Raw genomic sequence first — 25,130 nt, forward strand, 5'->3', positions numbered from 1 at the left:
ATCTGACTACATTCTAGAAACATTAAAAAAAATTCAAGAGAAACCTACAACATTCGTTGCTTTAGTTTATTTTTCGGTCGTCCAATAGGTTTTGCATATCGTCGCCTTATTTGGGCAGCTTTCTCATGAAGCAGCTTTCTCCCTTTCTTCTTTGGTCTACAGACCTGGCAAATCCACATCCCTACATAAAGGAAAAAAAGTTTAATTGTACACAGTTTATTTAATCTGTACTGCAGGTGTCTACCAAGATACATGCCAAGTACACAAGGTCAACAAATTATCTTATAAACAGGACATAGGGAAGGGGAAGTGGACAGAGAAAAGTGATCCACTTCTATCCATACTTTGAAATATTTGAAAGCAAAGTGCTCATGGAAAGGGGAAAGAAAAGAGGCAACAAGGGTCACAGAAAAGATTGTGAGCAAATGGGTTCTTAGAAGAATTTCTGTTCTAGCTTGTCCCTCCTTATACTACCTAGATCTTTCTTCAGACACAATTAAGACAGAGGAAAAAAAAAATTACATGTGCGTTACAAAGCAATCTAGGCTAGAGTGTGCTAAAGAAAATACCAGATCACACATAGGTATGCTTGTTTTAATATGCAACAACTTGAATTTGGCATCCTTTTAACGTTAGATGATCGTGTCTGAACACTTAATTTATTATAGATAAGGCCAGGAATTTGGAGGAAAAAAAAGCTGGAAGAAGTCTTTAGTGTAACTTTAAGATTAAATAGGGAAAGCCATAAAGATGTGAGAGCAGAAGTGAGAGGTGCTATATACCAGAAATCTAGAGATTAGAGAACCTGAGGAGACAGGTGTTTTATTTGCTTCTCTGTTTTTTAAATTTCTCTTACAAAAGGCAAGAAGAAGCAGGCTCTTTCACCTACTCTAAGGACTTCTTTGTCAGTGTATATACTCCAAACATTTTAACAGCCTTTGTGAAACTTCACCTTCAATAAACTGGCCAAGAGCTCAATACGCAGTGAATTCATCTGGTCAACTGACCACAGACCTTTCTGTTCTCAGGAAAATAGTAAATTTCAAGTAAAGAAAAATAAAATTGGCTTTGACATGATTGAAATCATACTGTTTACCAATGTAAAAATAATTAGCATGCTCAAGAGCTTTTGGTCACTTAGTATGAGAAAAGACTATGAATGATAGTATTTTCATTGAAAGGATTTTTATTTTCACCTTTTGGCATTCGGGAAAGTGGTGGGTCACAGCACTCCATGTGGAACCCTCTATCACAGGAGTCGCAAAAAAGCATGTTATCCTGAAGGGGGCAGGGGGTGGGGAGGAAGAGGAAGAGGAAAAAAAGACTTAATACAGCATTGCTTGAAGTTGTACATCAGTGATTTGTATTTGCACATGTGCTAAGTATAAAGCTACAGTAAACAAAGAAAAGTCAGGTAACACTCAACAGTCTAAACTTACTGCATTTTTGCCTTGGATCCTACATGCACTGCATGTCTTGCATTCAATACACTGCCATCTTAAGGCCTTCACATTTGTTGTTAACTCAGGACAGAATTTCAAACATGATGGATGTCCTAAAAAAACCAAAATATTTAAAGCTTGAGATTTAAGATTGGTAAAATGGATTCTTAAGTTCAACAGGATGTAGCCAGCACCACCAGAACCCTGCAAGCACCAGCTGTTTTCAGAACTTTGCAACACATTATTTAACTCGTCTACTTCATACAAAAATACAGAGTAACTGCCATAAAACTCATTTATGAAGAGAGGTAGAAAGTTGACTTCTACTGTAACTGACACCTGTGAATGGTCTACACAAGCACCTGAAATTGAATTTTATTTTCACTAGGTTATTTCCATAGCATATTAAACTGCCATTGGTTCTGAAGAAAGCATTTTTACAAACTTGACCCCATTCCCCTTTCATAGCAGTGCAACATGAACAGAGGAAATCTTTAGATAAAACTGTATTAGCTATTTTTCTAAATATACTAAGTATCTGCCAGAGAAACTCAACAGTCAAACTATATGCATTTTTCATTCCAACTTATTACTTAATTACATACAAAGAACAATTTCAGAGCAGTAAGAAGGAAAAAATGAAGCAGACAATTGGCACAAGAAAAGCTTACTGCAAAGGATGACTTAAAACATTGTGGGGAGTAGGGAAGAATAGCTGAACTACCACCTCCCATGAAACTATTCTTTATTCCCTGGCGGGACCATCCTCTTCTCATGGTAGCCTAGGCGCCCTACATGGCTTTTCCAATTAATAAAAGACAGCAGACAACTGAACACATACAACACCTTAGGCAATACTGGCAGTAATTTTTTACGTCTTCAACAACCTCAATGGAGTGTACCCTTAATCCAAAAAAAAGATTAAAGCACTGCTAAATAGGAGGGGATAAGCCCTCCCAGCGAAACGCTTTTTGCCAGTATTATATTCAGAGATTATGAAGAACATCAACCCACAAGTTGTCAGAGATAAGAATCCCTGATGTCATGCTGCACTTATAGATGGCTGCAGTTACGTGATGCGCATGAAGGATGCTTTCTTCTCACTGTCAGAGTCGGGATACATGCTTTCTTCCAGGTAATGGTCTAGTCGTTATGATTCAGACTTTCTCCATCTGCTGTTTCTCAGTTCAAGACTGAGCTAAACCACCACAAACAAGAATACAGGCTAATCCATGAGCATTTTCTATTTTTGTCTTCTAACGGACTGAGGCATGAACGGCAAAGATGACTGATGGAATGCAAAAGCCACTTAAAGTGCAAATTTCAGATTTTAATTTGTTTTATTGTATGTACAAATCCAAAAGTGGTTTAATCCACTTTTGTTAAATTTTAAAAGACAACTTAAATTGTGTAAATATAGCACATTCTCAAAAGAAAATGCAGGAATATAATCTATTAGTAAAGAAAAATTAATAATAAATTCAAAGAGTAGTTTCAAAAGCAAAGATATAGAAAAAGCACTGCCATTTGATTCCTAGCATATTGTTTAAGCACGTTAACAAAGTTTTGTGGTTAAAACTGAGTATGTGCTTAAAAGTACTATTTTTCTTGAAAGTGACAAATATACTCTGTAGCTGCATAGTTGAGCTCAATGCTGCACTGCTCCCTTCAATAAAGCTTAACAAGTGCTTCATTCAAAAAAATTTGCTAAGTAAGAAAAAAGCTCCCTAGAGTGGCTGATATTAATAATATCACAGAAAGACTGATTTCATCAACCATAACTTAACTACATTAACACATTAAAGTGTAATCATAAACCAATTACCTCCATATAAGTACATTTAATTTCAGTTATCTACCCTGCACAGAAGTTATTTACTTCTTTAAGTTGTGGTTTAAATTGTTGATCTTAACTTTGCCTTAAGTAAGTAACTGAGAAGTACAAACGTATGAAACATCCATTCTTACTGGTTGGTAACTATGCAGAGATTAGGTGTAACAGGGTTACTTTATTTCTCTGTTATCTACCAACATAACATTTCTCATTCAAGCAGTTACACGACTTAATACATTTGTTAATACCCTTAAGTGTTAGATTTTACTATTGGACAAAAATTCAAGGAAAAAAAAATCCATTGGTATTAAATATGAAGATTCTGCCTGCAACTCCAAGTCCCTGAGCCAGAAGTAACTAGAGGCTGGAAGAGTACAAATGGGAGTAATCACTATGCATTTGCCATGTTTTTTTAATGTCTTTCCTAGGTATGCACTAGCAGAGACAGCACAGAAATTTTCAGATTTCAAAATACCATATGGTGGTGTTCTTTAATAGCTAACAATACTTACACTCTTCATTTTGGACATAAATTGACATAGTGCAAATACAACAATAACAAGTAGAGGGTAATGCCTACTAAACACGAAGTGGTAATCAACACAGGTTTCACTTTTAAAAGGAACTCTGTTTAACAAATTTCTTTAGTTATTTATTTTTAACTGTGATACAAATATGGGGAACTAATGTATAAAATAATCCACAAAAAAACCCCAACCTTATGTTTGATAACCTTTTAGGTAGGAAGCATTATTATTTAAGGTGACTTTAGCCATGAGCAGAGAGATCAGTGCACCTATCTTGGGTATGTAGTCGGTTTTTCCACCTGCAGGTTTCTTAACAGTTCATTTTATCCAGCTAGCCGACATCCTCCCACAGATGGCAGTAACTAAGACAACTCCCATATTCCCTTGTTCTTAAAGCATACCCTAAATTTCCCTTATAAAGCAATCTCTGCACAGTCCTTCCCAAACATTTTCTGTCCCTATTCCTCTTGACCTGACTCTGATGTCTTAGCTGATCTGCTCTCCAGCCTCCCCTACCCATCTTTGATTGGTAACCCTCTCACCTTCTCAGCCTAACATACTATTTGTTTAAAAGGACAGTACCCACAGGTATTCTACTTTTAGCTATTTTTTTCCCCTTTATTTAAATATTTATTATCGTTCCCCAGTAACTCAACCTTTTTTTCCCCTCCTCTGTCTAAAACTTCAACTCCTTTTTAAAATCTGTCAGCAACAGCTCTTTAATTGCTTCTGCACCTCTCAATTGAAAAAATGGAAGTAGAGTTCGGTTCGATTACAGTTCTCAAGTCTATCAATTTTTCAAAATCAAAAGATCAGGAAAAAAGCAGGAGGGAAAGGAAAAAAAAATATATGAGCAATGTTTGCTTTCGTTGTAGAGTTTGTTTGCTCACACCTGACATCGCTCATCTTACTCCTTTAGAAAATGCCCTGTGTGAAGTAACATAGCAGTGCATTTCATTTCCAAATACATTATCCTCCCAAATATCACAAAATAAGGGTAACAGCAATGAAATGTGCAGATATCCGGATAGTTTCTGTTTTCAGAACACAGAAGCATTACCTGAAGAGACACAAGCAACGGACAACAAAAACATAATGGAAAGCAGACATGACAGTAGTGGGCACTGCAATTTAATTTCTCATCAGCTGAACAATTTGGTTGCTGAGAGCAACATGCAATTTCTTTTATGTTTGTTAGACAGCAAGACTAGCTTTGAGATACACTGCAGTGTGCAAAATTACAAATCCAATTACAATAAACCTCCACTTGAGTGAAGTTTTGTTATTTGTAAATTGCTCTGAGATTGGTTTTTATTTTAGTTAGGCATCAGTAGCTAAAGTTTAACCATCCAGCAATCTGATTGGCAGTCTCAACATTTCATTCTTTGTATCTAATACATCTGAGGAACTAATTAAAGATAATTTAGTCTTAATGAGGCAGAGAGAATGTATCAGTGTTAATTCAAATGGAAGCTGATCCATGAAAGTCAAGACTTCCAGTTCTAAAGCATCTTAGACCTAGCAGGGGATTATTACACAACAGAAGAGTAGCTGATATCTAAGCTCACCTGATTAATGTAAACTCTGTGTACCAGAGTCTAACCAAGCACAAATCTTATTCAATTTCTGAATATTAGAATACAGATTTGAAAATACAGGAAACCTGCAAACCATTAAAGGAAGACAGTTTAAAATCTATGGGGTTTGGTTTTGCATACTTTGATGAAAAAGCCACTTCCTTACTTCACTGTTTAATCATTTGCTTAAATGTATTAAAAAATACACCGGCTAAAATACAAAGAATCTGTCTGGGGAGACAGATTCAGAAGCACACAATCAAAAGCATATCCTGATTAACTGACAACACAGTTTTGATCCACACTGTTTTGTTTTCACTGAAGTATCTATGTAGCAATCACAGTACCCACGACAGACTATCTTCAGCACACCTACAAAATGATGATACACATGGACTCTGAATTCAAAGACACCGAAACAGTACTTTCACTTCCAGCCTTCTCAAAAGTAGTGCTGGCTTACGCAGACCCTACTGCTTCTCTACTCACTTCCCTCCTGAGCACTTCCTTCTTCATTCTGGCACAGAAGTTCGTATGGCTCTGCAGTGAACTGCACTGGGGAACTTATCAAACTTGTTGTCTTTTAACTATGTTTGTTCCTCAATCCAGTTTATATGCAACCAGGTGCCAGCACAAAGGGGTAGCATCAAGCAGTTGGATATTGCAGCCTGTGACTTTAAGCAGCACTGCTATTTTGTCTTTGAGCTGGGATGGATGGTCTACATTGCAAAGCTTTACCAAAAGTACTTCCCAATGCAGCTGTAAGTTTATGGGAGCAAAAGTTTTTTTTACTGGCACAGCTAAACAAAAGCAGTCCACTCAGCTGACAAACTATACTGGCCAAATAACTCCTCTGCCAGAATAAAGCTATTTTCCACAGGGGATTTTTTCAGAATAGTTAAAACTACAGAGGATTTTCACATCCAGAACTCCACAGTTGCACCAGAAAAAGCTTTATGGCATAGAGCTGCTAAAGAGATTTGCCCACGTTTCTTAGCCAAATCCCTCTGTGAATCAGGAGTAACCTAGGCCAAGAACACGTTTGGTATCATCCATGCACAAGCACTGCACAAAGCAACAGTGTGCTACAGTATTTCATTTTCAAAATTAACCTAGCTGCTCACTTTAAGGGAAGCACTTGCATTCAGAACAGCCACAGGAGTCCACAAGAGCTGCTGCGACACACAGGAGCAAGGTACATATGATCAGTAGAGAGTCACTATCTTGTGCCTGACAAGTAACAGGTGCCTAACAGCTTTAGTATGTTATTTGAAATATTCTTCAAAAACCCACTCAAATAACTGAAGAATTTTATAAAGACATGAATTGGATACACAAGATACACAAGAGCAAAGACTGCTACACAGTCTTTTTTGTGATGAATATTCCTCAGCTTCTACAATGTTGCAAATCTGTGCAAGCAAAATACTTGATCATCATTTGATGTTACAATGCAAACCTGAGTTTTCAGGTTAAACATAGATCCCAAACAATAACAGAATTCCTGTATTTTATAAGTGTGGTTTCCCTATTAATTTACTCAGCAGACCTATACTTTTGGCATAAAGATGAATTCACACATCTCATTTGTAGTTATCCAGATGACAAAATTTTAGTGTAAAAAAAAAAAAGGAAGAAAAAAGTGTGAAGGTATGTCTCCTCCATCCCTCGCTTTGTTTTCAGTTCTCAGATTGTTCAAAGAGAGGATGACATTCAGAAGTTTAAAATATTTTTAATACCTTAAGAACAGACTTAAACATGAACATTTCTATTATTTGTAAATTCAGCCAACTTACCACTGCTGCCACAGTCTGCACAAGACAACAGCTCTTCTGGTTTTTTTTCACGATTTGATTCTTTCGTTCCCAAACAAAAGCTACATATCGGGATGGGATCGGCTCGTGGCTACATTTAAAAATAAACAGACAGAGTTAGCTAGGGGGGAAAAAAAAAAAAGCCTCAGTAGTCTTTTCTTTCACTTTTACCTGACATTTTGTTGTAACCCATATTAATTACCAAGACAAACATCCATTTTGCCAACTTTGCAATTACAAAGTTTATTACCTTAACGTATTTCATAAATGTTAAGTTGGCCCATAATAAGCAACGTGGTACACTAATCCATGTAAACCTCCCCAATAAGAGACTTGTGTTAACAAAAATGAGGAAAAACTAAAACTTAGGACGCTATTCTTGAACATACAATTTCAACTCCAGAACACAATCAATTGTTCTTCAGATCACAGAATCATTTAGGTTGGAAAAGACCTTCAAGATCATCACGTCCAACCATCATCCATGCCCACTAAACCATGTTATGGAATACCCTGTCTACGTGCTTTTTGAATACCTCCGGGGACGGTGACTCAACCACTTCCCTGAGCAGCCTAGGCACACTTGTAATTGTGTTCAAAGATTAAGATGCAAACTGGCCTTTATTACAGATGACTATAGTTCCTTTCCACAAGAAAACCAGGAACTTTTACAAAAACTCTCAAATTTAATACATACCTTTATTACTTTTCCATCCAATACAACTTAAACCTCCCTCTGCAGTTACCATTTTAGGGTAAAAATACTGGATTCAACAGATCAACAGTTACCCATTCCAGTCTGATGAGTCCCATCAGCTATGATACACAATCGGAATAAAAAAACCTATGCAAATCTTTCAAACTCTGGAAACAATACACAGAATTTTTCAGAAAAATATATAAGAATTTAAACAGATTTACTTCCCTACCTTCCTAATCTGATAGGTGACAAACTATCTGAGATTAAATACCCCAAAACAGTTTCTGCAGTAAATTTTAGAGCTTCAGTGAAGCTACTTACTTGCATCACCCAAAATATTAATGTATTAATGCCTACACAGAAGTATCTGTAAGCAGATCTGTAACAAATAAAATGATGTGCAACTATTTCTTCAAGTGGGATAGTCAGATAATAGAGTACCTTCCCAGACTGACTGCTAGCAGCTAGTATCACAACTCCTCAAATGGTTTTCCACATATTCTTAGTTTACAGATTCAGCTAAGCAATGCTGTTAGTTTTACATATCAAAGTAACTATTTGTTGTTTTCATCTTCAATTTTTACATTTCCAGTCTATGCCACAATACTTTGAAGGCTGACAGACTATCTTCATTTGACCTACAAACTTGTATTCCATTACAGTTCTGCAAAGTAGGGGATGCTTGTTTTTAAGGGTATTCTTGAGAAGGCATCAGTTTCATGTAGATATGCCCTTATACCTCGACACAAGATAATACAGAAATACTGAAACTACGTTTATATTATTGAGCTTTCGGATCATCTTAAATCAAGCAGCAGATTCCAAATACTGACACCAGCCTGGTAAAGTTGTCATACCCAGCCAAGAGGAGGCACACGTATCCTTACCCTAGCCTACAACCACTTCAATATAAACATACCCTAATGCATAGTACTTTCTCTGAAAGCTCAGTCCTCAGAATGTCTGCTCACTGTTCTTGTCTTCACCATCCAATTATCAGAACGCTGACATACCTGTATACCCCAAAGAATATACATAAAAGATGACAAGAGCCAAAGACTTTTCATAAGCATGGAGAGGTCTGTTCTCTTCCATAAACTACAAAAGGGAGCTGCAGTATTACCGTCTCATAGCTAATAGGAACAAGCATCATCTGTAGTCCTTAGTCTTACCCAGACCTCCATTATAGATTATATGGATAGTTGAAATCTTAAATTGCTACCTATACAAAAATAATTGTTGATATTCTTTGTCAGTTTTGGTAGGATGGCATTGAATGAGATCAATAATTCTATAGGTGTGAAAGGATATACCTGCAGAATTTTTCACTTGGAAGTTAAAAACAACATGTATACAAATAAAAGAAAATTAGTTAAGTTACTGTTCTTGCCAGTAAGGTATCACAATTCAACAGATCTGTCCCATCATTATACCTTTAAACAGACTTGTATTTGGAGCAAAAATGGTATTAACAAGAAGTACATAAACTACACCAATAATCATCAGCAGAAAAATGGTCCAGAGCTATCAAACACAACTGCTCACTTGCAGCATCTTGTGGACATTTCTTAATTCCTACTTTAATACAGATAATTTTAAAAGAAAAATTTTTCTTTTAGTGGAATCCAGTAAAAATCTCCTCTTGGCAACCATACCATTCTGCTTTCCTTTGCTATAACAGTGCTTTAGCCATTTCAGAAAGGCTTGCTCTGATAAATAATTTACAAAACATCACATATCATTCAAATCCAGGTCCACAATCTCAATTTATCCTTCCAAAGTTTTTTTTTTTTTTCCCTTACTCCAGGAAAAGATGTGGCCATTAGCCAACACTCATTTACTTCCCTATTTCAACACCAACCCCACACTCCACACCCCCCCCCATTTTTTTTTTGTTTTTTTAACTGAAGGTAAAATAAAGGACAAAGCTTGTTGGCAGTTCAGGGCTACAAAGACTGTTGTTCCCAGACCAAATCTAATAATAGAGAGCTTGAAAATCCTATCACTTCACACACAAGTTTAAGAAACTTACAGGTTCCAGGATATATTTTGAAGCTGTTTGCATTCATAACTGCATTACTAGGTCTGATCTCTGAGCTACTGAAAGTTAAGAATACACACATTCTTCTCAGCACAGTAAACAAAACATAGTTTCACACTGCTTTAGCTTGCACAGTCAAAGCAAAACTATATTCATACTGGTATTATTATTTCTGGCTTGCAACTGTCTCACAATTAGGATAAGCTAAGTGGGGTTTAGGTTGGTTTTTTTGTTTGGGGTTTTTTGGTTTTGTTTTTCTTTTTTTTTTTTGACTGGGTCAGAATATAATGCAACAGAAATGCATCTCCTACCTGTATCTCTTTTCTTAATTACTAGTTTCTCTTCTAAAAATACAGCAATCGAGTAACATTATCTTCTGAAAAAACAATGATTAGTCGCCAGGCAGGTTAATTCCATTTCACCTCTTACAGGAACCAGTACAGCTAGTTATTCAACACTGCAATACTTTATACCAGATGAACCAGCAATATTTTCCAAGTTATTTGACCTCCATTTAAAAGTAAAGTAACTTTTTATCTAATATTTGAGAACCATATTAATAATTGTGTTACAAAAACTTTCAAGTATGGTGTCTGCTCTGTCACTGAAGATAGGTCTGAATAACACTTATCCAGTAACATACTATTATTTCTTCAACAGAGCTAATAAGCTGAGAAGAATTTTTCATTCCTTTAATTTTGGGAACAAGATAAATCACAACTTTTCAGAGTTTAGTTTTCTAGATCACTAGAAATTGTACATCCAAATTTAAAAGGCTGCCCTGTTCAAATAACTGTATTTCCAATTGCAGTAGGAGCAAATTTGCCAAAAATTCATACTTTATGCCAACACACAGTTCCATTCAGAAACTGAAGCTTCACAAAAAGCAGTCAGGCAATAGGATTTTTTTTCTCTCTCTTTTTTTTAAATATATTATATACCATAAAGCAATAACAGACCATCAACTTAGCACCTGTACACAGGTTGGGGTTTTATTTTACTTTCCAACTAGAAATTTAATACTTATTTAAGCATCATACATCTTACTGTCAGAGTCAATCAACCCTTTAAAACATCATACATACAACCACCACAGTCCATCAGTCCTGTAAATAGCATTAAAACCAAGTACCATATCATGATATTTTTAGTCACAGTAATTTCGGCTCAGAAACCCTCATAATGCACACACTGATCATCTGCCCAAGTTGACTTTCTTACTTTCCTAAAATAAGTAGGAAAGAAAGGATTATGTTGTAAAATACAGTGTAAAAATTTCTCAAATATATACAAGTTTTAAACAAATTGTATTAATTTACACTAACAAATTATTAGTTTGGTAGGAGGTACCTATTTAATTCTGCTACATATATAGCACAAATGTTAAACCAGGCATTATTTTTAACATTCACAACAGGAAGTCTCAAATGTATCCCCCCTTCCCTTCAGGCAAAAATGTAGAGGCAAAATTGTTCCTATAAACAACCACTGACTGCAACTGATCAGAACACTGTCATAAAAGATGTGTGAACCAGAAAAGCTATGCAGGTACATTTTCAAGAGACTGGCTTACTAACAAGATTATCACAGACTATTTAGCAGGCTCCAGTCAGTGTCTCTGCTTTAGGCATTATATAAACTCTTGCTCTGACCTCATAAATATACCACCTTCCTAAAAAGGGCACTAAAAAGATGAAGAAAGAAGCAAGGTCTGCAGCTCAGTTACTCCCAACTAAAAGTTGGTATACCATTTACACTATGATTTTTTTTGTGCTGCACAGAAGACCCCACAAACAAACCAAAACTATGAGGACAAGTATCACATTCAAGTGCCTGCCCTTAAGTATCTAGAGAGAAAGACTAAAGACCATCAGATGGTCAAGTTCGAAAGCGACTGCCTTTTGTCAGGAGGGCAATGCAAACCCATTGATTATTTCACCTGGGTGTGCCTACATATCCTCAACCTGAGTGATGGGAAAAGGAAGATTTCTGAGCTGTTACCCCACCATGCAAAGCAGGAATGCATCAACGGCAAGAACAAATCATGGCGATTGGGGAGAGCGGGTGGGGGGGGTGTGGAGGGGGGCAAGGGGATACTGCAAGTTGATTCAGCAGGTAAGGTGGAGAAGTATAGCTTCATAGCACATCCTCTTGCATGCATTTGATACAGGGTAGAAAAAGGAAGGAAGAGCAACCACCCACGTAACAAAGGAAAAGAGAAAATGCATGAGCAACGTCATTCACCGTAAAGAATCTAAAATATCATCCAACTTTCTGCTCTGCCAGATGTTAAAGAACAGAGAATTAAAGACCAGAGATTAGTGTTTCCATATTTGGGTTACTGCACTAATTAGAAAAAAACATGGGGGGCTACCCAAGGAATACAGTGAGGTTTTCAGGTCCAAGAAGGATGCCAGCCCCATGTCCAGACTGGCAAGGACTCAGTTACACTGCCGAAGATGCCAGTGGAGCATTGAATGCTACAGCAACCTTACCTTAAAAAGTTCAGGTTCCTCCCCCACCCCCCAATATTTATTTTAGAATAAACACACCCCAAAAATGTAATTTCTTAACATTTATAGTTTTAAACCCATTTTAGACAGTAACTGTGATTATCCTAACACTTAAGACTGTTTTCACTAAAAATTATATGAATGTGTGTACACTAAATTTTGATTATGGCTTCATCATTTCAGTCACTTCAGAAAACAACAAGAAAAAACATGCTTATTAAGTTTGTACTACAGATGAAGACTAAAAACAACAAAAAATACTGGTTTTGGTGACTTCAGGAAGTGTTTTGTAATTGATTTAAAAAAAAAAAGAAACACGAGTTTCAGCCATTTAGCATAGCTTACACCTTCTGAAAGATCAGCATAGCTTACAACTTCTGAAACATTAAGGACCCACTACTCTTACTGCTTTCTCACAGTCTTCACATATACTGCAAACCCTGAGATTGGTCCACACAGAAATCATACTAATTTAGAAATAACAACATAGTGGTAGCATTTAGTTAAACTAGTGCTGTTTCCATATTTAAGCAAAGACTTGGAAGTCATTTATGCAACCAGTAAATTATTTTGTTTATTTATTTTAATAAATCACAGCTACCTATACTGAGAAACTAACAGGCTTTGCTGCTGCATAAAATGAATCCTTGGTAAAAATTCAGCTGGACTTCTGTTACCTTACGCCAGAATTTGTCTCAAAAATCTGGCCCTAAATAACTTTTTTCCTACTGTAGTTTCTGTGCTTGTGGAATTTACATGCTCATCTGACTACATTTGTAATTCCCACGAAATTCTTAAAGCTTTTAGCATTTTCTAACATCCCACTCCCAAAAAACTCACATTGCTAAGTCCTGACAAGTCTTATTTTTGAGTATGCAAAGTTACCCACAACTATAAATACCACTGAAAGCAAGGAGATTACTATTTGCATTGCTATAGCACTCTAAGGCTTTAAACAGATTGTCTGAAAACTGTTAGGCATTAGCTGTGTACACACAATTATGGTTTTAAGTGTCAGTCTCATTAAATGTTATGCAGGCAGTAAAAGAAATCAGAAGTTTCATGCACTCCCAAGAAATTTAAGTTTGAACAATAAACCAAAAACCTCAACTGTTCACATTTGTAATTGTCTCTCAATGCCTTTTCAGAAACACCTCAACATCATCTGACAACCTGCTGGAAGACACATTCTTATACATGATACACAAATATTAGATCTCTATTATCCTATGAACAAAAACAGCACGGAAGTAATTTCAGTGTTAACAGGATAGAGAGGCAAATTTTATTGAAAATGTAAACTGCCATGACCTTCACTAGTGATGCACCGTTCTGGGCCCAGTCTTTACCTATTTCCATTACATAACTATTTACAGATTTAGGAAGGACAGAAGCAGCAAACTTGCTTTCTCAGAATACCTACATTTGCACAAAGCACCTTCATGGGCTATCTGCTTTCTGGTTGCGTTGTTTATTTGTTTGTTTTTACCATCACATCATAGTTTGAAAAAAATAAATCTTTGAACAAGAAATACCACCAATTGCACCTCTAAATATTGTTTTTTAAAAATTAATGTTGAAAAACAAAAACTGAATGAGCCAGAGGTACTGATTTCTAGTCTCAGCTACTGAAGCAGTTGCTCTTGGTCACAGTCAAGGCGAGGTATTAAGAGTACTTTGAGCTGCAATCCCCTTACTGCACCCATTCTGTGGGTAAAAAAATAGAGTTTACTTTCCACATCCAAAAACCCCCCATGTTTCAGGAACTAGTTATTATAAGGTAAGCTAAACTTTGATATTTTTTTTTTTAGAACAACTTCTTAATGACAACTGTCCAGTAGATCCCATGTTAGCCCTACAGTACCACACAGGTATCACATGGCAAAAAGTACACACTAACTCAAATGATGGTAAAAACATGCTGACAGGCTATTACTGCACAAGTGTGAAAACATTACACCTGCTACAAACCTTAATGTTGCATGTATACATTCAGAGAGCACAAAGCAAAAGCCAGCACAAGGGCAGTTCCAAGAAAAGAGGACAGTCCAGGGTGCCAATTTTTTTTATTACACCTTTAGGTCAATAAAGTACTTAAACAGTGTGTGTTGAGGAAGAACTATAGTCTGAAGCTTCTCCTCTTCCCCCAAAAGAATATCTTCACTGCTAGAATACAGGTTTGTGTTTTCTTTTGCTCTATAAAACTCCGATTTCCTTACTACACAGGTAGCTTCCTCTGCTCACAGCCCCCTCCTGTACTTTCAAAGGGTATGTCTGTAGGAGAGTTATGATATACAATGTAATTGTCAGAGGTACCTAAATTACCCAAAACCAAGAAGTTTAAAACCCTTGGTGTCCTCCTGGATTCACACACCCTAAAGGCATGTTACTGCAACAGTGATGCTAGATTTCAGAGTTTGAACGCATTCTTGCAGGTCCGTGACCTCCACTTTGTGCGCACACACAGAGCAATCAGTGGATGACTAGTGAAGAAGATTGTGAGGGCACACATAGAAAGACCGCCTCTCATACAATTTTCTTGAATTGTCTTGAAAACTGGAAATCTCACTTCCATCCTGCAGTCCTGACAAGGTGGGAAATTCCTGAAAGTGGGTCCAAACTGACATACTTCTACATGTAACAGCAGGAGGGGGAGCGTTCTCCCACTTCAGCACACAAGAAAACTATGGTTCCTTAAATAGGCTTAAGAACTCTATTCACCTGAGCACACCAGTTCCCTTGCAAATCTGAGCTGAAATGATGAGCGCAGAGCATACAGTAAGCTGTTCCTACCTTTTTCATTGTTCTTCAGCTAATAATTCCATGTAATATCCTTAAAACAACTTTTTGGGGTTTTTTAAAGCCAAAAAGCATAAAACCAAAAAACTTGCCTCTTTCTTCCCACCCTGAAAAAATATGGCCAAGCAAATTTTTATGTTTAGAAATTTCTCTCCTGGAATATTTTAACTAGTTCTTATAGGAAAATATATCATCTACCTCCCCAGACACAATATGCCCCACTGGAACAGAGCTCCCCACATCACTGTGTGCGTTAATATTAACCTCATCAGTCAACAAGTATCACTACAGCTGATGGAACTGAACAGACAAAAAGCTAACCTACACCTTCATAAACAAACACTGTATTAAGAAGACATGCATAAAATAGCACACACGACTAGACAGTTTTCTAAATACAGCTTCTATTTTTCAATTACTGAAAGGAGCGTTCCTGCTCCCTTTTCCAAACTGAGAAACAACACAACCTGGAACAGTGGAGCTCACAACAATTACTGCTCAGAAAACAGAACACAACTTCAGGCTTCAAAAGTCTCTTTTCCTTGCAATATGGAAAAGACAATAAAAGTAAAATTCTATTTCAAATTAGACTTTTGTTGTTTTATATAACAGTAGATGTCAGAAACAAAACCAAAACTAATTTCAATTTATTAAGATTGCTTCAGATGTATTCAAGAAACCAGATGAGTGCTCTGCATAGTGAATATTGCTCAACATGCAGGGAAGAAGACACCCTGATCAAAAAATCCATAAAACCCCCACAAAAACACACATGCACACACGCATACCTTTTCTAGAAAGAGTTTATTCATTTGCTCTAGTCCTCTTAATTAGCTTCACATAAGCCAACCTTCATTCATGTTTTGTTTGCAATTTGTATCCACTGAAAGTTTTAAGAATCCACTTTCTGTTGAAAAACCTCAACATCTCCTGGAGAAGGGTGCAAAGCAGCTGCTCTAAAATACAGATAAATCTCCCAGTCCTTTGGAGGCTCAGCTTTCATTTTTAACAGAATCAATCTAAAGCCTCTATACTTGCAGAGGAGATGCTTTCAAACCGTAATCTAAGTTTAACAGACACACAAGACTATTGTAGACAGCCTAAGAACAATACTTTGGATATGTGTAGGCCCTGCTATCATTTCAGAAGTTACTGAACTCAGATAATTAATTTATTTAAATAGTACCCCTTCTGTGACCTTTTGCCAATTCCTATGGTAGGACTACAGGAGAAAGAAGGCTCCTTCCTCTAAAATAAGGCTCTTCCCTCTGAAATGGGAGGGAATTTGTTATTTCATGTGTGCGTTTCCTGCTGTGGTCCCACACCTGGGACTAAACAATTGAAAAATGTATTCACATTTCTATTATTGTAGTAGTAAGAGTGTTTCTAAAATAAAAAAGTCCTGTAACCAAGGCTATTAATTTAACTGGGCTATGGAGAAGGCTATCTGCAAGTCCCCTCTTCTGCGTTCTCCACTGTGAGATTAGAGCCCAACTACAGATCCTGCCACTAAGGGATACTTACGCTTACCAGCCAGGTTGTAAATAGCTCAAGCTGTAAATACATCCTATATAAACTGCAGTTTTCTAGTTGCATCTTCCTGTATTTCTGATGACCACCACCTACGTTGTGCAAATCTAACCAGGGGCCAAGTAGGCTTCTGACTTCTTGAAACTGTCTCTTCTGTGGTTTTGAAGTGAAAAGACCAAGGGGAAAAAAGTTAGCTTAGTACTTTTCGGCTATGTTACTGATACCTGTGGCAATATATTCTCTTCAGGAATACACATTTTTAAGCTGTCTCTATCAAATAGATGAGACTGTAAAGACCATGCACCATCAGTACTGGTACCAGTACTTCAATCTGGCACACAGAACAACCTCAAGTGTGCCAACAACAGGCTTGCTTTTCTTCATTTCCCCCTCCAAAATAGTCCATTGACTCCTACAGACCAAAGTGAAACTGCTACTGCAGATCCAGCCAAGCAGGTCATACCTGAAGTTGCATTACTCCTTATATAGCAATCATTAGTCAAAGTATGAGGTCATCTTCCAAGTGATATCTTTTCCAAAGTAGTAAGTTTTCACTCTTGACACCTCCCTCAAAACTGAATCCTTTAAATCCATCTAGATGTCTTAAGAGCATCATACATTTCTGTTATTCACCATGCACTGTCACAAAAACAATGCACTTGAGCCTTAAAACAATTACCTATCATCATTCTCCTCATGACCTCATCTTCTATACCATCAACCACAATGCCATCCGTTGTGTTTAACAACATAGTTAAAACACACACATCATCCACATCATTAGTATGTAACCCTTCCAAGAATCTCACCTTTAAGTACACTTCTAGGTATTCAGAGCTAAACTTAATTACATAAGTATCTAGCTTTCTACAGTCCTGCTCATCCCTTGCTTCTTATTTTCACATTTTCTTCATATATCTCAGTTTCTTTATACGCATAGGAGATTTCCAAACTTTTTGGCATGGAATCCATTGGTTTTTGCCACATGTACATACAACTGTTTGAATGGGATTGCATTTCCTAACTCCAAATTCTACCTGTTACTGCAATGCAACTAGGATGAAGCAGGGGACACATGTAATAACAAGCAAGTAAGCAGTGGTGCAATTCACAGACCACGATCCCATGGGCATGTTAATTTTCACATTTTGGGTGGAAAAGTATTGCTTTTAAGCACATTAAATAAACTCCAGTACGGAAAGCACACACTTCATTGCCACAATATTATGTTTACTCAGATGTTTGTATATATGCATATTTTTATTCATAACTTATTACCAAAGTCATCCTACATAAACGTGTGTAATATGTTTGCAGTGTAGCACAGGATAATTATTAGTTGTCTTGATGTTAATTGCTTAGGGAAAATGTTTAATTGCATATTAAATTGATCATACGCATATTTTATTTAGTTTACTCTTTGGGGAAAGTTTACTGTCAGTACTATCTAGATGTAAGTAGCACTACACTAAATACAGAAGTAGGGCTTTTGTGTTGGAAATGCAATTTTAAATAAAACAAGCAGAGCCCCGTTCTACTTCAAGATGAAGCAGCTGAATTTCTGCACAAAGTCAAGAAATATCCTGGCTAGTTACCTCATGTACCTGAAAGGAAAAGTATTAGGACCAAAGCAAAACGATTAACGCTGCAAATTCCAGGACCCAATATGGGATTACAAGAGAACTATTTCTTTAGATTTCTTCCACTGATGTGATTATGAAATGGAAGCTTTAAATACTGAGAGCTATGTTTTGGGTTTGTTGTTTTGTTGTGGTTTTTGTTTGGGTTTTTTTGGGTTTGGTTTGTTTGGGTTTTTTTTAAGATTTAATTTTAACACATACATATAATTTGACATCCTTTCTGCTCAAACAATTATTTTCAGAGCAGATGTAATACAAATAACGTCACTGTAAATAACACGGTCACTTCTCTTACTGAGGCCCAAGTAGCAGAGAACTAACATAGCTTAACACCTATACTCCTATTGGCAACAAGTGACAGCAGCTAGACCATTGACCCTTCTGTTGCTGAGTTTTTATTTGGTAAAAAACACTGGCACCAAGATACTACTCTATCAGGTGAGCCACAGACCAATACAAGTAATAAAAATCTATTTTTTGTTTATTTATTATTTTAAAATAAAGTAATTCCTCATGTCCTTTCTGAAAAGGGAGGCAGCTGGACAAATAGCTGATTAAATGCTGACACACACACACACACATACACACACCCCCCCCCCCCCCCAGGAACTGAACTTTATTCTTGAGAGAAAAAAAAAAAAGCAGTTTTTTTTCATTAGACAAGACACTGAAATAACTTGCAGGCGTTTAACTTTACAAGCCATCACTCAAGACACAATGCCATTGAAAATCTGCCAGATCTGTAATACAGTGTATTTTATACAAGACCTAGGAGAATAGCAGTGTTTCACTTGATCAAGTGCTGAAATCCATGGCAGAGGGATAATAAAGGTGAATTGGCAAAGTAGCCCTATACCCCAAGGAGTTATCTACAAGGCTGGCATTTCAAACAAATGAAAGAGATTGCTCTATTAGTCACTGCTTCTTTATACATATAGGTAAAGTTCAATATTGACATACTGTGACAAAATTCCACCCCCTAAATAAAAATGTAATTTTACAATTAAAAACCCAGATCACTGTAGCTCATTTTACAAATACAGTAAAATTATCTCCATTAGAATATAATAAAGCACTGTTAACTAGCCGTGCTATATAAACCGGAGCTCAAACAGCTCAGAACAAAACCAGTAAATATTTCACAGAAAACCAGCTTTTCTTAGAAAGGTTTCCAAGTAGGCCTATTAAATAAAGTTAAATGAAAGTCTCTTGAAGGAAACAGGCTTGAGATTGGCCTGCAACTATTACATTTAAACCAGAGGGAGAAAAAAAAAAATATTGCAGCAATTTGTATTGCATGGCTTCTGGAAACAAATCTAGTCAGGCTCTCAAACCCTGGCTTTAATCTATCTTCAACTTTATTTCAAAGTCTGTAGTATCAAACAAAACCCATGAAGTCCAAGAGGCCATTCTCTATCCTACCAAAAATATTAAATTGCCGTACTACTCAGGGAAAGCGTACGAGTCCTAGCATCAGAATTCGCACAACAGAAGAAAAGGATAGGAAAAGGGTCATAGCAAAGTTCATCCAGCCAGTAGCTTGCTTACTGTAATTCTGTGAGGGATTTTTGAACAGTGCCTCAAGATGGTTATGCTCTGCCTCAGAAAGGGCAACTGCATTGCTGGTAGCCTACAGAAGGTGGTGAGAAACTTCCACTCCAACAAAAAGGCATAACTGAAGGAAAGAATGTATTAAAAAAAACATCACTTAGCAAATCAAGCTAACAATACTACTGGACCATGCCCAAGTTTGAAATTGAAATCTTCTAGCATCAACCTCCCTCCAACACTGACAGGGTTATTTAACCTAACAGGAAGCTGTTCCTCCTGTTCACTTCAATTCAGTAACAGAACTAAGTAATGAATAACCTATACCTACAACATCATCCACAGTTAAGGGCCACTGCCCATTAAAACAAAAGTCTTATCTATAATACTCAAACTACTTCCACTCAAGTTTTCTTGTGCAGTGCAACCTCAGAAAAAATTTCCTTGATCCAATTCCAAATGAGTGCAGAGCATGGTTGGGCCAAGACACACTGATAAACTCATGTAAGACATACTGCAGGAATCCACTTCATGAGAAAATTTTCTATGCAGACATTTTTCCCTTGCCTCTTCCTTCACACCTCTAAGGCCAAGGAACAAACAAACAAGTAGGTCACTTTTTCACTTTGTGTACTCACCAATTCAGCTTTTTTAGCACTAGCAGATAAGTACAACAAAATTCTGACCTTGAACTCTTGCAAGGAAGCCTGCTTTTCTGATCCCTACAGTCTCTAAGTATTTTAGACTCCTTTATAGGCTAGTGTGAGAAAAGCATCTCCCTTAGCCAGTCAGAAGTCGCAAGTAGACAGTGGATCCCAAGGCACAAGCAAGGAGATTGGCTATACTGCTATTTCTTAACAGTGTAAATCAACGTATTATTTACAGCTCTTGTCCTTTGGTGGCTTAACTCTGCAGTATTTATTTAAAATGCTTACAACTAAGCATCTATGCTTATAGCATCAGAAAGAATGCCAATTTAGTGAAAACAAAGTTACATGTGTTTAACAGCAAAGCTAATTTAAATGAGTAATTACATTTAAGATGAGCACAGTGTCTCCCTCAGTTCTGCAAAAGGCAAGCATTTGTGAAACATCAATAAAGTGATGCAAATCACAATTTTTAAAGAGTGTAGAAAAGGTTTAAAGACTACTTGTCTAAAACACAGATCACTTTAATAATAGCCTATAAAGAATTCTATATAGCCCAACCCACAGAAGCCCCCCCCCCCCCCCCCCTTGATGCTTACAATATAACCTAAAAGCCTTCATTACTAACAAGAAGTTTTGGCTAACCAAGTCAACATCTGAAAGATACAACATCTACATCTTGGAATTTTTGGAACATAATTTAACTATACTGAATAGATTTCTTGAAAACAAAAAACAAAACCAAAAACCAAACCAACAACAAACCAACCAACCAAAACAAACACCCCACCCCCTCCAGCCCCCACAGGATAAATTGTACAGAAAGTCCTCTCCAGACTTAAAATTCTGGTTGAGAACCCGACTCCACTGTCATCTGAGAGCTGTGCCACTGATGTCAATGCAGTTCAGATATAACATATTGTTCCCCTATTTTTTTAACTTCTTGCAAAATTTTCTTTGAATATGTCATTTAAAGGGTTGTTGTGGTTTAACCCCAGCCAGCAACTAAACACCACGCAGCTGCTCACTCACTCCCCCCCATCCAGTGGGATGGGGGAGAAAAATCAGGAAAACAAGTAAAACCCATGGGTTGAGATAAGAACGGTTTAAGAGAATGGAAAAGAAAAAACTAATAATGATAATGATAACACTAATAAAATGACAACAGTAGTAATAAAAGGATTGGAATGTACAAATGATGCGCGGGGCAACTGCTCACCACCTGCCGACCAACACCCAGCTAGTCCCCGAGCGGCGATTCCCTCCCCCACTTCCCAGTTCCTAAACTAGATGGGACGTCACACGGTATGGAATACCCCGTTGGCCAGTTTGGGTCAGCTGCCCTGGCTGTGTCCTGTGCCAACTTCTTGTGCCCCTCCAGCTTTCTTGCTGGCTGGGCATGAGAAGCTGAAAAATCCTTGACTTTAATCTAAACACTACTGAGCAACAACTGAAAACATCAGTGTTATCAACATTATTCTCATACTGAACTCAAAACATAGCACTGTACCAGCTACCAGGAAGACAGTTAACTCTATCCCAGCTGAAACCAGGACAAGGGTGCTCAGCTGTAAGCAACAACTATGTATTTTACTATTTGGGAAATAAGACATACTTGCAGCCCAAGCTAGCTTCCTTTAAAGTTTCCTTGAACCCAAATGTGAGGTTCACATTAACTGACCAGTAAAAAAGACATACATTTCATGTTCCAAATGTAATCAGGTAACATATGTAATAGTTAATAGAAAGCACTCTAAAGTTACTTGATCTGACCAGAGTGCCTTCTACCAGTGCCAAAAAAAAAAAGTATGATCTAGTTATTCCACACACCCCAAAATAGATTCATGACAGGGTAATTAATCATGAACGTAACTTTTCAGACATTACATAATTTCACAGACTTGCTTGTAGCTCCTGCCAAAGAAAACAACAATTTGTATGAGAAATAAATCTACACTTGGAGAGATGACAGTGACAAAACATGACGAGAGGAAGAAAAAGAAGGGGGAAAGGAAGGGGAAAGTATTAATATTGCAGAAAAAAACCCCTATATAATTTTATTACTCAAAACATAGCAAAGCTTAAAAGCCAAAATACACAAATCAAGTGAACGCAGCAACTGAAAATAACTTTTCACTCTAATCCTTCTTACATTTTTTAAATGACAGACTGTTTCTTGAATGATGTTTGATAGAACTTCAGAAACACAAACCTAAATCACACAACTTGTTCTGTGATACTTATCTGAGATGAGGAATCTCCTTCTAATAACAGTGGGTTTATTTCTCATGTGGGATAGATCTAGTAGTACTCAGATCAAGCACAGATCACTTTTATATTTCAGCAAAACAGTCTCAGCTTTACATTTCCAAAGCACCAATAAATTAGTATGTGATTAATTCAAATTGTGTGTTAAAAACATATGCAAAGAAAGGTAAAAAATCAATTTTTCCTGGTAACATATTTTTAATCCCCCTTGTAGGCCCCTCTGATGATGCATTCAAACCCCAAACAACCAAGGCACTCTAACCAATAAAATAATGACCATGAAGGCAGACAGAAGGACAGAAGAGCTGATTGGGGGGGGTGGGGTGAGGTGGTGTGCAGGGGGAAAGGCAGAGGATCAAACTGATATTCCAGAAGCATTAATTTCTACTCCTCCAAGGGTTTACGGCAGGTACTTAATTACCTAAGTCACAACACAGATATGCAAACATGGGACTCTGCTCTATGACAGACAAAACCCCCACAATATAAATCTATGAAACGGCTATGTATTAATACATACATTTATACAGTGACCAGTTTGCTTTGTTCCATTAGAAAAGGGAGAGGGAGGTGGTGGAAGAGGGCATGTTTCCAGTCATTTAGGACATCTGTAAAGTTGTTATATTTCTACTCCTCTTATTTTCAGTATCTTCGATTACATAGAGAGAACAGCACCATTCTTTGGTGCCAGCTGGGAGACGCGAAGGCTACACACAATGCCTGCCAGGTTCCGATGCACTGTAGCAGGAATTCCACAATTTGTTCACCAAATGAGTTGAGAGCAAGCAGAAAGGACAAGTACTTTTGCATTGCAACAAATACTATTTTCTTTACAGACAGAACACTTAAAATGTTACTGGCCACCCAGTACAGATTTCAGTTAGACTTAGTTTGTTTAACAAGACCACGAAGTGCATACTAAGGAATGAAGTAATGCATTCTGAAGATTTTCCCTGAAAAACAAGTCAAGTTGTGGGTGGTTTATGACATTGGCTTACACAGTCTACTCCTCTTAAATGCTTGTAAAGTTTCATTATACCTGAGAAAACAAATTTGCACTTGTAAGATATCTGTAAGATAATAGTTATCACTGCTGCTGTTTGGCAAACTTAATGAGCTTGTGGTAACAGGTTTCTTAGAAACTTCTCTCCCACATTCTTAGGGACAGCAACCCCTTTCCTTCTGCTGGGGAAATTCATGGGTTGTAGTTCTGCTGCTACTGACTACTAAACACAACTCTCCTCTCTTCACTCCTCCTGTCCATCAATGAATCAATAAAAATACAGTTAAAATGCACTCAGGAAGAACCACACACACACCCCCACACACACACCCACCAACAAAACTCACCTCAACCTGAAAGAGTCAGGAATTTCTGCTGTTAGAAAAAAAAAAAAAAAAGGCTCTCAAAAGGTCGCACTTCAAATCCTGTATCAGTGATAGCTCACACAACCTGCAGATTTATAGACCTTTTAATTATATCATTGCAATTCAACTATTCTGTATTCATATGAGTACAGTTATAAGTTTGACAGATATTCACTGAAGTAAAGTTTATTGTTCAAAGTGTGCTGGAAAAGACTGATGAGAACTAATAACTTTGTTCCATATTATACACCATACCACTTGCCACATTGAAAAATAAGGCAAAGAACATCTCCATACCAGGAGCCACTAGTAGAGAAAACAGCAGCTATAAGCCAAATTTGCTGTTAATATCATGATTCTGCAAGCATTTCCTAACATCATGTCTCTCCCAGAAGCTCATGGGCAAGAAGTTGCACTGTAACATCCCCAAAACATCAACATTAATTATAAGATCTTTCATGCATTCACAATAAGAAATGTTGTTTTATGGATTATGAGGAAAAGGAAGAATGGATACAGCTAGGTATGTTTTCCAAAATACTCAATTTTAAACACAAAAACAAGTAAGGGCTGGAAAATTTACATTTAAACTAAAATTGCAGAAATTTCTGCTTTAAGATCTGCATCTCTTAAAAAAGAAAACAAAACAACCAAATCCCACAAAACAAAAAACCCCCACACACCACAGATAAAGAAAACACCATCTACTACCTCACAACAAGTGCAGATAATATCCACAGGTACAGAAAGAAGTGGAAACGTTAAGGACATCTGGCAAATTCATATTTGTTACTTTTTCTGCACCTCATCATCTTTTCCATTACAACTGCAAGAGAAAAGATACTGCAAGTCTTTTTTTACATTCTAAGACTCCTATTTCCT

General features: G+C 37.0%; 1 protein-coding gene across 9 annotated transcripts in view; it reads right to left on the minus strand.

Annotated features, from left to right (window-relative positions):
• The window catches only part of KAT6B (lysine acetyltransferase 6B), a 125,820-nt gene that overhangs the window by 48,186 nt on the left and 52,504 nt on the right, over window positions 1-25,130 (minus strand). For 8 of the 9 annotated variants that reach the window (XM_069796283.1, XM_069796281.1, XM_069796286.1 and 5 more), the window contains 4 exons: window positions 7,177-7,285; window positions 1,440-1,555; window positions 1,197-1,278; window positions 49-181 (listed from right to left, as the gene is read on the minus strand). In XM_069796283.1, coding sequence (XP_069652384.1) covers window positions 49-181; window positions 1,197-1,278; window positions 1,440-1,555; window positions 7,177-7,285 — 440 coding nt within the window. Of the gene's footprint in view, window positions 1-48; window positions 182-1,196; window positions 1,279-1,439; window positions 1,556-7,176; window positions 7,286-25,130 lie in introns of those variants that run through there. The other variant, XM_069796289.1, reaches the window with a different exon arrangement.

The sequence above is a fragment of the Haliaeetus albicilla genome, chromosome 11 (genome assembly GCF_947461875.1).
Source record: "Haliaeetus albicilla chromosome 11, bHalAlb1.1, whole genome shotgun sequence".
NCBI lineage: Eukaryota > Metazoa > Chordata > Aves > Accipitriformes > Accipitridae > Haliaeetus > Haliaeetus albicilla.